This window comes from Megalobrama amblycephala, linkage group LG3, assembly GCF_018812025.1.
Source record: "Megalobrama amblycephala isolate DHTTF-2021 linkage group LG3, ASM1881202v1, whole genome shotgun sequence".
Taxonomy (NCBI): Eukaryota; Metazoa; Chordata; class Actinopteri; order Cypriniformes; family Xenocyprididae; genus Megalobrama; species Megalobrama amblycephala.
Window position 1 is genome coordinate 53,087,947 of NC_063046.1, and position 14,218 is coordinate 53,102,164.

A 14,218-nucleotide genomic window follows, 5' to 3' on the forward strand; every position below is an offset into this window, starting at 1 on the left:
CGGTCATTTTCGAAATAAATGTAAATGTATATGCTTTATATAAACAAATGTTCGCCTTCTAAGTGCTTCCACCAAAACTGCATTTCTGTATTCTCTAAAAAGTTTACGCTTTATGTCCTACACCTTCCCTATTCTACTTATGGAAAAAATGGAACTGGCGCTGCGTTTGTTCCATAAGTAGAACAGGAAAAGCATAGGAAGTACAGCGTAAGCTTTTTGAAGAATCGTTTAAAGCCCTTTGAAGCTGCACTGAAACTGTAATTTTGACCTTCAGCCGTTTGGAGGCCATTGAAGTCCACTATAAGGAGAATAATTCTGGAATGTTTTCATCAAAAACTTTCATTTCTTTTCGACTGAAGAAAGAAGGACATGTACATCTTGGGTGACATGGGGGTGAGTAAATTTAATCCTTTAAAGGCTTTTTACCTTACCATGTGAGTGCCTTGGAAGTATTTCGTCTACATAATTTGATGTTTACCTCCATCACATCCAATGAGCACCAGTGGCGATACCAAGACACCCGTGTAGAAATCTCTGCTTCTGTTTCCTTTAAGAGTAGTGAATTATGTTGTCTAATCACCCCTCATGATGGTGCTTTAAATATAAAATAGAAGAATTTATGTTATAATACTGTAATATTGAAGGTCCAAATTGCAGTTTCATTGCAGCTTCAAAGGGCTCTACATGATCCCACATGAGGAATAAGGGTCTTATCTACCGAAACAAAAAGAAATAAATAAAAATGTACATACTTTTTAACCTTTTGTTGTTAAAAAGTATATACTTTTTATTTATTTTTTTAGAAAATGACCGATCGTTTCCCTAGATAAGACCCTTATTCCTCAGCTGGGATCATGTGGAGGCCTTTGAAGCTGCACTAAAACTGCAAAAACCTTAATTTCTTTTCGACTAAGACATGAACATCTTGGATGACATGGGGGTGAGTAAATTATCAGGAAATTTTCATTCAGTCTCACAAATCCTGTTCATTTTGGGTCCCACTGCATTTGGTTATTTATTAACATCAAGATATAACAAGACTAATTTAATTCTAGTAGAACAATGTCCAAATGACATTCTGTCACACAATAACCATCAGTGTCTTCTGCACTGTGACCTTTGACCTTACAATCAACGATAATCTCTCATCTAAGTGTATAGTCTCAGAGATCCTTTACTAAAACATTCCTTCTCTATGTGTTCACAATAGCTTGCAGCAGTTACTGTAGCTCTGAATAGCATAATAGCATAACAGCGGTAAGTTGTTTAACTGGACCTCCTCACAGACTTCACATGTACGATTATCAACACTTTTCTCTTGAAATTGTTTCAAGAAGTGAGTCCAGGTCCCCTTATTTACAGATAAGTAGAAGACTATCTGCTTTTCAGTTGTATTAACACTCACTTTGTGTTAAACTACATCAAGATGTACATTTTGTTTGCAACTACAGTCTATGAGGAGGATTATGGAGGCAAAGGGTCAGAAAGAAATATAATCATTTTAAAATAATACTCAAGGTTTCAAAGTTTCCCAGCACCATTAATCTGTGGTTATTGCCATAGTGAGTGTGAAAAGACAGGAAAAAGTCAACAAACACTTTTCTCTGTTTCCTTTCAGTCAAAGTTACCATGACTGCACAGTTTTGAATACATAAGAACTAAACTAATCACTCCTAAGTCTCTTCTCATAAAACAGTTTAATTGAAGTTTGTGGGAAAAGTCAACCATTTCATGTGGAGAACCTCAATAGCATGTCTCCAAAGTCAATAAATGTAATTCTTTTCATAAAAAGAGTGTATAAATAAGCAAAATACAAACAGCAGGATATGATTGAAGTCACTTCAGCTGTTTACAGTATCTTCACTTCCGATCTAATGTTATGGAGCCTAGCAGAGTCTAGATTTAAAGGGATAGTTCACCCAAAAATGAAAATTTGATGTTTATCTGCTTACCCCCAGCGCATCCAAGATGTAGGTGTCTTTGTTTCTTCAGTAGAACACAAATGATGATTTTTAACTGCAACCGCTGCCGTCTGTCAGTGGTATAATGCAAGTCAGCGGGAACTTGGACTATAAGAGTAAATAAAACACGACAGACAAATCCAAATTAAACCCTGCGGCTCGTGACGACACATTGATGTCTTAAGACACGAAACGATCAGGTTTGTGTGAGAAACCAAACAGTATTTATATCATTTTTTACCTCTAATACACCACTATGTCCAACGGCATTCATCACTTGATTCGTTTGGTCTGATCGTGCTCTGACAGCGGCAGTGATGTCTCGCGCATATACTTCAATGAGAGCGAGACATCACTGCCGCTGTCAGAGCGCGATCAGACCAAACGAATCGAGTGATGAATGCCGTTGGACATAGTGGTGTATTAGAGGTAAAAAATGATATAAATACTGTTCGGTTTCTCACACAAACCGATCGTTTCGTCTAAGCAAGTTTTATTTACTGTTATTGTAGAAGTTCCCATCCACTAGCATTATGTTGACTGACAGACAGCAACGGTTGGAGTTAAAAATCATAATTTGTGTTCTAACTGAAGAAACAAAGTCACCTACAGCTTGGATGCTCTGGGGGTAAGCAGATAAACATCAAATTTTCATTTTTGGGTGAACTATCCCTTTAAATCTTACACTGTAAAAAAGTTTTCTTCCTCAGTATTGTTGTCTTGTTTTCCATTACAAATATCTAAAAATTCTTAAATCAAGATACATTTACTTGAGAAGTAAAATTAAAAGATAAAATAAGAATAAATATCTGCCAGATTAGTGGGGTCAGAAAAACAAACTTGATTCAAAGAGAAAACAAGATTCTTTTTCTTACCTCACAGGCAGATTTTGTTCATGTTTTAACCATAAACTCACTTAATTTTGATCAATATTTCAGTAAACAAGAAAGTCGTTTTGCTTCTCAAGTAAATGTATCTTGATTTCAGGTCATTCTCAGGAATATCAGAAAATGGTGCCATTTGTACCAAAATCGTGTTGTCAAAAAGACTTTTGTGGTCAATCTTTCAATAGGGTTAGTTTACCCCAAAATGAAAATTCTGTCATTAATTACTCACCCTCATGTCGTTCCACATCCCTAGGACTTTCGTTCATCTTCGGAACAAAAATGAAGATATTTTTGATGAAAATTGGGAGCAACTCAATTTACACATTCCAGAAAGGTAGTAAAGACATAATTAAAGTACTCCATGTGACTCCAGTGGTTTAATCTCAATTTTATGATGTGACGCGAGTGCTTTGTTTTCACAAAAAACATAATTTACCACTTTATTTACAAAATAATATTATCCAACAATGTCAGCTCTCGCGTGAACACAAAACGCATGTGTCATGTTGCTCTCGTGAAGGCGCGTTGCAGATCAGTATTTTCGTAAATGTGGTAAATTGTGGGTATTTTTGCAAACAAAGCACTTGCATCACTTCATAAAATTGAGGTTAAACCACTGCAGTCACATGGAGTACTTCAATTATGTCATTCCTACCTTTCTGGACCTTGAAATTGGTAATTGCGTTGGATCTCTATGGAGGGACAGAAAGTTCTCAGATTTCATTAAAAATATCTTAATTTGTGTTCCGAGGATAAACGAAGGTCTTACGGGTGTGGAACGACATGAGGGTGAGTAATAAATGACATTATTTTCATTTTTGGATGAACTAATCCTTTAGTTAAACAATAATGTTTTTTAAAAATAACTTTGAAATTAAATAATAATGACGTCTATTGCTAAACTTTCAAAATGATCTTGAGAAACGTTTCAAAATGAATCTCAAGGTTACAATGAAGAACTTGCACTTGATACTTTGTTTGTGCCAAGAATGCAAAAGTTAATGAACACAGAGAGACGAGCACTATCCGCTTACACTGAGAAAAGCTCAAATAGTTGAAAAGAGCCCTTGATTCAAGTAAGTGAAAGGAACTGAAGCCTCAAACCAAAACAAGCCTGTTCACTTTGCAGCACTTCCACGAAAACTGAGAGCACAATGCCTGTCAAATGGAGTGTGACATTCCTGGGTTTTCTGTGGGAAAGCAGTAATTGCTTTTTTCAGTGTTTGGCTGTTGGTTGCATGGGCTTTGAATCCTACCCACCCACTAATGATTGAGCGAGGTTCTGCTGTGCCCACTGTTTCCTGACCGAGCTGTGTCGGAGAATCAGGGTTCGGCTTTCTTCAGTGAATCTGTCAGTTCTTTCTTTTTTTGCAGAATGAGGTTTTCAGCATTATTTTTATGCTTCCTAATTGGTCTTTTAGGACTAGGAGGGATTCACGGTTTGGCGTTAATGGAAGATGAGGGGGAGGAACCGGAGGATAGAGACCTGAGCAAAGCTATTTTGGAGATGCTGCACATAAATAAACTGTCAGCACCTCAGCAAGCAAAGCCACACCCCTACATGAAGCACGTTTACCAGTCTTTGGATACACAGGCAAGAGACCTGAGTGGTTCAGATGGAACTCTTGTGCAGAGTTTCCGGAGCATTGAAGGTAAAGTAGAACATACATTTTAATTCAAAATAAATAATAAAATATTAAACTAAATATTAAAATTTTATATATATATATATATATATATATATATATATATATATATATATATATATATATAAACCATTTATTATTGCCAATTAATTTCCCTTTATTTGAGCTTTCTTTAAACCTTAAAGGATTAGTTCACTTTCAAATTAAAATTTCCTGATAATTTACTCACCCCCATGTCAACCAAGATGTTCATGTCTTTCTTTCTTCAGTCAAAAAGAAATTATGGTTTTTGATGAAAACATTCCAGTATTTTTCTCCATATAGTGGACTTCAATGGAGCCCAAATGGTTGAAGGTCAAAATTACAGTTTCATTGCAGCTTCAAAACGTTCTACACAATCCCAGACGAAGGAATAGGAGTCTTATCTAGAGAGTCTTATCTAGAGAAAACCATCGCTCATTTTCTAAAAAAAAAAAAAAAAAATTATATAAGTTTTAACAATAAGTGCTCATCTTGAACTAGTTCTCTTCTTTGAATTCCAGCAGTGCAGACACTGCTAAGTGTATTTCTGCCCTCCACAGGTTAAAGTTTGAACTAATTGTTATATACTTGCACTAGCATATTGTATATGACAATTTAGTTCAAACTTTGACCTGTGGAGGGCAGTAATACACTTTACAGTGTCTACACTGCTGGAATTCAAATAGAGAAGAAGAAGAGAGCTAGTTCAAGATGAGCATTTATGGTTAAAACGTATAAAAAAATGTATTTATTTTTTTTTTTAGAAAATGAGCGATGGTTTCTCTAGATAAGACCCTTATTTTCTCATCTGGGATTGCTGTAAACTGTAATTTTGACCTTCAACCGTTTGGGCTCCATTGAAGTCCACTATATGGAGAAAAATACTGGAATGTTTTCATCAAAAACCATAATTTCTTTTTGACTGAAGAAAGAAAGACATGAACATCTTGGATGACACGGGGGGGGGGGGGGGGGTTTCTGAATTCCTAAATTCAGGAATTTTAATCTGAAAGTGAAATAATCCTGGGGGGGGCAGTAAATTATCAGGAAATTTTTATTTGAAAGTGAAATATGAAATATGTTAAAAATATGAATGTTGTACTGTGGGGTCAAAAAATTTAACAAAAATGTATCAAAAATACATCAGTTTTGCGTTATTTTCCAATTTAATTTATACAACAGTTAGTTCTGGTTCTTAGCTAATCTTGGCTAAGAGCTTTTTCCAGCCATGAGATATTCTACTAATATCACACGGAAACTGTTTCACAATTTGTATCACTCCTCTCATTTCTGCCAGATCTATACTGGCAGCATTTCTCACAGCGAGCGTCAATGGCGGAGGAGCAAACTCACTATAATTTTAGCAAAGGTAGCAAAGTAGTAGAAAAGACTTTTGTATTGAAAGGGACTGAAACAAGGTTGTAAACAATGACATTATTTTTACTTTAAACACCTTATAAGACGCAACCGACAAATACATTGATTAGCGCTGTCATGGGAAATCCCCTTAACTGTTGAAAGGATACTAAGTCAAAGATATCGCTTTCCTCAGCAGACAGAACTCATTTTTTTATTTCGAATATAAGATTGACCTGAAGAATAAATACTATATGTGTAACACTGATCCAAAGAAGATGAAGATGGTTAGAAAATAAAAGAGGATTTATTAAAGAACTCAGAAGGTAGGCAAATAACAATACAAATGATGCAAGACAGTGTGCTACACTCAAACAATACCAGCCAATGAGAGATACAAACAGAGGAACTTAAATAGACAGAGATAATGAACTAAATGATAAGCAGCTGTGACGATTAATCAGTGTCCATAGAAACTAATGATTGGCGGGAAAATAAGACAAAGGAGAACATGTGACTATAGAAAAACAAACTAAAAGTCCATGAAAATGAAACTAAGACGAAAACAGCATCTCAACAGAACAGAACTGTGACAATATCAGATGTAGGTAATACACTTGCTTAGTCAATCTTTCTCATAATACTATCCATGTACTTGTCACAGGACTCGAACTGCCGTCTGGGAGACGGGCGTGCAAACAAGGACGCTAAAGACCGCAGTCCCAAGCATGCCTCTTGAGGCCAGGAGAGTGATGTTTACACGCACAGCTCTTACCGCCCTACGTTACACTCACCCCCCTAAACCTCACTCGACCCGCTCCAAGCGGGATTTGAATCGGCGTGAGAGGTAGGCACGCTAACAAGGACACTAAAGACCTCTCATGACCCAGATGGGAGTGAGGTCTATGGGGGTGATTGTAATGGAAGCAAGCTAGTAAGACGCATTCTTTCGTTGCTAATTCTAAAGTGGTGTTTTACAATTATGGGCTCAGCTGAGATTTGAATCTGTGGCGGAAGGAATTATTTCCACACAAAATAAAGCAATAAGCCCTGAGAAGCCGTGGTTTACAGTGAATTTAGAACAGCTAAGGGGAGTTGTTAAATTGAAACTACAACAGCTGAAACCTTTAGCTGTTTTAATAGCTTCATGTCGGGTGGTTCTTTGGCTCAAAGTCATGCAATTAAATTGATGAATGCACAGCTAGCCGTGGATTATCCTTTAAATGATACGCTGTTCCTCTTCTTCTCCTGAATCAGTTTCTGGTTCAAACATATATGGCTGAATTAAACCAATATTTCCACTTGCCATTGTGGATCAGGTATTCTGAGCTCGTGTGATTGAGTGGAGGCAGGGACTAATTTGCATATTCATGGCTCCATGTATATTAAATGAAGGAAGGGTGTGTTACATTTAAGCTATTTTAAGGCATGAAGAAATCATTTCCACAGGAAACAATGTTTAAATACATCATTGTGATTTTAAAAAGATACGTTTTATAGGATACAATTATTAACTGCAGGGAGACAGATGTTACTATTTCTTTCTCTGTAGTTTAACCCTATTTTTACACTTCCCTGAAGAGATGTTGATGCATAAGAAGGTTTGACAATCTTTGCAGTTATTTAAATACAACTAACAAATTGTATTATAAAAAAAGGTATAAAATAAATTCTGTTGCTATTTTCAACCCAAAGACCCTTAAAGGAACACTCCATTTTTTTGAAAATAGGCTCATTTTCCAACTCCCCTAGAGTTAAACAGTTGAGTTTTACCGTTTTCGAATCCATTCAGCCGATTTCCAGGTCTGGCGGTACCACTTTTAGCATATCTTAGCATAGTTCATTGAATCTGATTAGACCGTTAGCATCTCGCTGAAAAATGACCAAAGAGTTTAGATATTTTTCCTATTTAAAACTTGACTTTTCTGTTGTTACGTCGTGTACTAAGACCGACGGAAAATGAAAAGTTGCAATTTTCTAGGCCGATATGGCTAGGATCTATACTCTCATTCCGGCGTAATAATCAAGGAACTTTGCTGCCGTACCATGAGCACAGTAGGCGCAATGATATTATGCAGCATCTCTCACAAACGTCTCCATGGTTGCAAGGCACGCTCCGTGTGCAAAGGCACTACGTAATATCATTGCGCCTGCTGCACCCATGGTACGGCAGCAAAGTTCCTTTGATTATTACGCCGGAATGAGAGTATAGTTCCTAGCCATATCGGCCTAGAAAATCGCAACTTTTAATTTTCCGTCGGTCTTAGTACACGATGTAACTACAGAAGAGTCAAGTTTTAAATAGGAAAAATATTGAAACTCTTTGGTCATTTTTGAGCGAGATGCTAACGGTCTAATCAGATTCAATGAACTATGCTAAGCTATGCTAAAAGTGGTACCGCCAGACCCGGAGATCGGCTGAATGGATTCGAAAATGATAAAACTTAACTGTTTAACTTTAGGGGAGTTGGACAATGAGCCTATTTTCATAAAAAGTGGAGTGTTCCTTTAAAAGATGCTTTTTTCCCCCTGACATAAGATGAAAAGTACGGCACTGCAGGATGGATCTGGTTCAACATGTCCCAGCTGAGTCCCTTCATGAGGGTTGCAGAGCTGGTCCTGCTGAGGAAGACTCTTCATCACAAGCCGCTTAGTGTGATGGTCACAGTCCATAGTCTTTCACCAGGAAGAGATAATCTGAGCATTAGTGGCCCTCTTGTGGAGCACTTATTGAGTCTGGACCGGGTGCCTCCAACAGGCTATGACGTTTTTGACGTGACAGCTGCAATAACCCAGCCACCGCGCCACTCAGATATCTTGGGCTTCCAGCTTCGCTTTGGGGATGAGAGCGGCAGCTTGGTTCTCCACGAAGCCCTCACACAGAGCCTCTACTGCTTGAATGGCAGCTCTCTCAGCCAGCCGCTCTTAGTGGTCTACAGGAGCAAATCAATGGAGCTACAGCAGAGGGCTTCAGGAGCGAGTTCAGAGCACAGGAACAGGCAGAGCTGCATGGTCAGTTCAGAATATGAGAGACATTTGAGACATGGGAGGCATGTAGCTGCATGCAAGCTGTATGTACATCATGTCAACCTTCATACGAGCAAGTTGAGTCAATGGATTCTACAGCCATCCAGTTTCAACATAAGTATTTGTAGGTATGAGCCTGTCTGTGTGTAATATATCACTATTATGAGTAAGGGGGCTTGACAATATGTAAAAGTTTAAGAATGTGCCATTGAAATCGATTACAGTGCTAACTAAATATTAAAAAGTGTTTAATTTCCCTTGTGAAAAATAGGTACACCTAATTGTATTTAATGTGCACATGTAGTGTACTTTAAATCTTAAAGGTATATAAAAAAAAAAACTGTATTTGCAGATAATAAAATAATAAACTTTTAATGATTGTTTCTGAACACACTTTAGTACACTTTTAAAAAGTATGCTTTGTAATAATGTCAAATTATAAGTTTTACTTTAAAATACATTTTAATTCATGTTTTAATCTTTTATCATGCTTTAAATATGTACACTTATTTTAATGTGTTGACTAACATACTAAAGTGCATGAAAAGTAATTGGTTATAATTTTATCTGTAGTGTTATTCAATATTACGATTAAAGTTGATACATTTTAAATTTATTAAATTGCAAGTTCATCAAATATATTTAAATATGTAAAAGTTTCAACAGAAATGACATTTAAGTACATTTACAGTACATTAAGCGGTGCACTTCAATATTTCAAAGACAACAGAATTATAAAATTTGTATAAAGATGTACTTAAAAGATTAGTTAGATTAATTAGATTTCTGTCCCTCCATTGACAGCTGTGCAACTACCACTTTGTTGTTTCAAAAAGTTCATAAAGAGATCGTAAAACTAATCCATATGAATCGAGCGGTTTAATCTAAATTTTCTGAAAAGACATGATCGCTTTACATGTTGAACAGATTTAATTTAGGCTTTTATTCACATATAAACATTGATCAGTGAACATAAACTCAATCATACATGCTTGACGCGCGATAACAAACCTCATTGGTTCTTGCGGAAGCTCAAACGTGCTGCTTAACACATGAGAATGAACCTCATTGGTTCTCACACATCAAGCAAGCATGCTTGAGCCTCTGTTTACCATATTTGATAAGCTCTGTGTTCATTAAGCATTGTTTATACGTGAATAAAATCCTAAATTATGTTTCTTGGGCTGTCAACGGAGGGACAGAAATCTCTCAGATTTCATTAAAATATCTTCATTTGTGTGTTGAAGATGAACAAAAGTCTTACGGGTTTGGAACGACATGAGGGTGAGTTGGCCTAAATGATGAAAATTTTCTTTTTGGGTGAACCCTTCAAGTCCTACTTATGTGGGTCAAAAAACTATGAGTTCAACTAATTGGATTTAGGTCTAATATAAATGTAGGTATACTAACACATTTTAATTCAAATGTAAATATGTAATTAAGTGTCCGAAAGCAGTATTAATTTCGCACTTAAGTAGGCTATAGCTTATAAGTAGCTACTCTTTTAAAAAGTATGCTAAAGTGAAGTCTACTTTTTTCACAAGGGTTCCCCTCAATGTCTATGGCAGTGTTGTTGAGGAGTAACTAAAATTAGCGACACCACTAAATAAACTACATTTTAGCATAATGACAGTTCAGCTGTTTTTTAAAAGTAAAAGCAACGAGCTACTGAGAGAATATTTAAAGCTCACCTAAAAGGTCTGAAGGACAGTCCGATTCTTTCTGGTCAATCAGCTGATTCTAAACGGTCCTCCTCATATGGAGCCCGGAAAGTCCAATTCTTTCTAGTGAATCACTTGGTCGGAAAAGGGACTCTCCACTCTCGTAGCCCTTGGAAAGTCCGATTCGTTCCAATGAATCATTCGTGTTGTCGGTTCATTTAGGCCTTAATACGATTCACCTAATCAGGTCCCTCTACAATGTACGCCTATTACTTTGTCAACTCGGTTATACTGTAAAAATGTTTTGTTGTAAGTAGTAGCAATATATTTACGTGTTAATTTTTAAAAACACTTGTTTAATTAGTCTACTTCAGTTTTGTATCAAATACTTTAAAGGGTTAGTTCACCCAAAAATGAAAATTCTGTCATTTATTACTTACCCTCATGCCGTTCCACACCCGTAAGACCTTCGTTAATCTTCAGAACACAAATTAAGATATTTGAGTTGAAATCCGATAGCTCCGTGAGGCCTCCATAGGGAGCAATGGACACTTCCTCTCTCAAGATCCATAAAGGTATTAAAAATATATTTAAATCGGTTCATGTGAGTACAGTGGTTCAATATTAATATTATAAAGCGACGAGAATATTTTTGGAGCGCCAAAAAAACAAAATAACGACTTATTTAGTGATGGCCGATTTCAAAACAATGCTTCAGGAAGCATCGGAGCACAGATGAATCAGTGTGTCGAATCTGGTGTTCGGAGCGCCAAAGTCACGTGATTTCAGCCGTTGGCAGTATGACACGCGATCTGAATCATGATTCGACACACTGATTCATTTATGCTCCGATGCTTCATGAAGCATTGTTTTGAAATCGGCCATCACTATATAAGTCGTTATTTAGTTTAGTTTTTTGGCGCTCCAAAAATATTCTCATCGCTTTATAATATTAATATTGAACCACTGTACTCACATGAACCGATTTAAATATATTTTTAATACCTTTATGGATCTTGAGAGAGGAAGTGTCCATTGCTCCCTATGGAGGCCTCACGGAGCTATCGGATTTCAACTCAAATATCTTAATTTGTGTTCTGAAGATTAACGAAGGTCTTACGGGTGTGGAACGACATTAGGGTGAGTAATAAATGACATAATTTTCATTTTTGGGTGAACAAACCCTTTAATAGTAGCTTCTCTTACTCAACACTGGTCTGGTTACAGCCCTAATGTTGAGCATAATTATTTATTGCATTATGTATTCATTGTATGTGGTTAATAACCAAATAATTATGCCCTTTCTTGTGTTGCATTTTTAGAGGTACCTGTTTGAAAGAAATGTCTGCGTCATCCATGCCTGTTCAGAGACAAAGAAAACACCACAGAGAAGATGATTTACTCCAAAGGTGCATTCAGTCTCTTATGCAGCTTTTTATAGTTATGCATGCCAATTGTTTTGAATACACAGGTGTGACCTTCATAAACTGTCTTCATATATTTTCTAGATCAAACTGCACTCCTCAAGGGCTGTCATCTCTCATTGTGATGTACAGCAGTGACACCGCGGACATTATTATAAAGGAGCTAAAGGATATCAGAGCAGAGAGATGTGTGTGCCAGCCAAATGCTCAATGAAAGGACTGCAAAAATCAAACACTGCCGTTTGTGAAGTATTTGAGAACATATGGTACATCTCTAAGATGTCTGCTAAAGAGCACTTAAGATCTGTTGTGTACAAACATCTGATAAACGTCTCAGAAAAAGCAGTTTTGCATACACTCTAAATCATAAACATCTTAAAGACATTTTCTAAATGTTTATTTAACATCTGACAGGAAACATAAGAGATGTATTGCAGATGAGCAAATAAGAAATACATCTTGCAGATGTAAATGCAGACATCATATAGATGTCGGGTTGTAGGAAGAAGTATGTGAACTCTTGGATTTACCATGAATTTCTGCATTGGTCATAATATTTGATTTGAACATAGAAAAACATGGTCTGCTTAAACTAATAGAAGTGATATAAATGGTATAAACATTCACAATGCAGGATCCAGCAGTTATCTCCACCAAATATTGCCTGTAATCATGGCTTATAAGTGCACAATGGTTATTTTCTCTTTACAAAACTGTTTCAATTCATCAGTATTCTTAGGATGTCTGGTGCAAAACCTGAGCTCATGCCAAAGCATCTGGGTTCACAAACTTTTTTTCTGAAACTTTATTTATGCCTTTGAAAGAGAACAAAGTATATTTTGTTTAGCCTGTTTTTTGAGAACTACTCCACGAGAACATTGCAGGTGCACTTTTGGCCACAGGATGTCATAATAGAGCAAGAAAGCGTTATTTTCAACGTTCATGGAGCATCAATGTTCACTTATGTTGAAGAATGTCATGAGTTTCATGATATCTCTATGAATGAGTAATTATAAAAACACCATATGTTTGCTCATTTTTCTGTTCGGACAGAAATGCCTTTGGAAACCTCCAATACTTATTCAGGACAATATCTCAAGGAAAGAATGTGAAACAAACAATCTGTTCTGGAATTTCCTTTCACATTTTTCTGTCAGCAGTTCCATTGGTTCCAGATTCAAACACAAAGTTCTAGTCAGTGTAAATGTTACACTTTATACTGTATGTAAACTGTGAGTAGAAGCCTCTTCTATTTATGTTAAATCAGATTTTTTTATGGTCATATAGGCCTACAGATAATATACTGTAATATAGGCCTAATATATTGTATATATATTTTATTTTATTTATTTTTATTTATCCTTTGTTTAAAGGGTTAGTTCACCCAAAAATGAAAATAATGTCATTTTTACTCACCCTCATGTCGTTCTTCACTCCCCTTCATTCATCTTCGGAACACAAATTAAGATATTTTTGATGAAATCCGATGGTTCAGTGAGGTCAGCAATGATATTTCCTCTCTCAAGATCCATAAAGGTACTAAAAACATACTTAAATCAGTTCATGTGAGTACAGTGGTTCGGAGTGTTATGAATCTTTTGTGTCGAATCAGTGATTCGGATCGCGCATCAGACCGCCAAACTGCTGAAATCACATGAATTTGGTGCTCCAAACCAGTGTTGCCTAGCCTGTGGTTTTCCCGTGGAATTGGGCTACTTTTACACTGTTGCTGCGAGTTGTTTTTCATGGCCGCGGGTTGAATCGACCCAAAATAACGTGATATTTATTCCCTGAAATGCAAATTTTACCAGGGAAGCCCCACCAAAAACGCAAATTTTACCCCCTGGGATGCGATTTTTACTGTGGGACCCGCTGAAATGCCATTGGGCTAGTTTTAAAGAACAATTGGGCGGGTTTTGTTGTGAAAACCTGGCAACCCTGCTCCGAACCACTGATTCGATTCGTAAAGCTCCGAAGCTTCATGAAGCAGTGTTTTGAAATCAGCCATCACTATATAAGTCGTTATTTTGTTTTTGGCACACAAAAATATTCTTTATAATATTAAGGTAGAACCAATGAACTCACATGAACTGATTTAAATCTGTTTTTAGTACCTTTATGGATCTTGAGAGAGGAAGTAGGCTACCATTGCTGTCTATGCAGCCCCGATTTCATCAATAATATCTTAATTTGTGTTCCGAAGATGAACGAAGGACTCGCGGGTGTAAACGACAT

At 36.6% G+C, this 14,218-nt stretch overlaps 2 protein-coding genes across 2 annotated transcripts in view; one reads left to right on the forward strand and one right to left on the reverse strand.

The window, feature by feature from the left end:
• frem1a (Fras1 related extracellular matrix 1a) overlaps nt 1–613 on the reverse strand; it is a 48,361-nt gene extending 47,748 nt beyond the window's left edge. The window contains 1 exon segment of the mRNA XM_048186041.1: nt 479–613. The gene's annotated coding sequence lies outside the window, so the exon portion shown is untranslated.
• A 3,555-nt stretch (nt 614–4,168) lies between these two features.
• Nucleotides 4,169–12,446, forward strand: LOC125264183 (bone morphogenetic protein 7). The gene is made up of 4 exons (XM_048183394.1): nt 4,169–4,500; nt 8,411–9,026; nt 11,882–11,968; nt 12,068–12,446. The coding sequence occupies exons 1-4, from the start codon at nt 4,224–4,226 to the stop codon at nt 12,195–12,197; spliced, it is 1,110 nt and encodes a 369-aa protein (XP_048039351.1). The 5' UTR covers nt 4,169–4,223; the 3' UTR covers nt 12,198–12,446.
• Nucleotides 12,447–14,218: the final 1,772 nt, after the last annotated feature.

What these genes read in the sequence shown, in the direction of transcription:
- LOC125264183 (XM_048183394.1), top strand. Translation starts at nt 4,224, where the DNA reads ATGAGGTTTTCAGCATTATTTTTATGCTTCCTAATTGGTCTTTTAGGA. An exon ending in GAGTTTCCGGAGCATTGAAG is followed by an intron (nt 4,501 to 8,410) that starts GTAAAGTAGAAC and finishes CCCTGACATAAG; the next exon opens with ATGAAAAGTACGGCACTGCA. An exon ending in GAAGATGATTTACTCCAAAG is followed by an intron (nt 11,969 to 12,067) that starts GTGCATTCAGTC and finishes TATATTTTCTAG; the next exon opens with ATCAAACTGCACTCCTCAAG.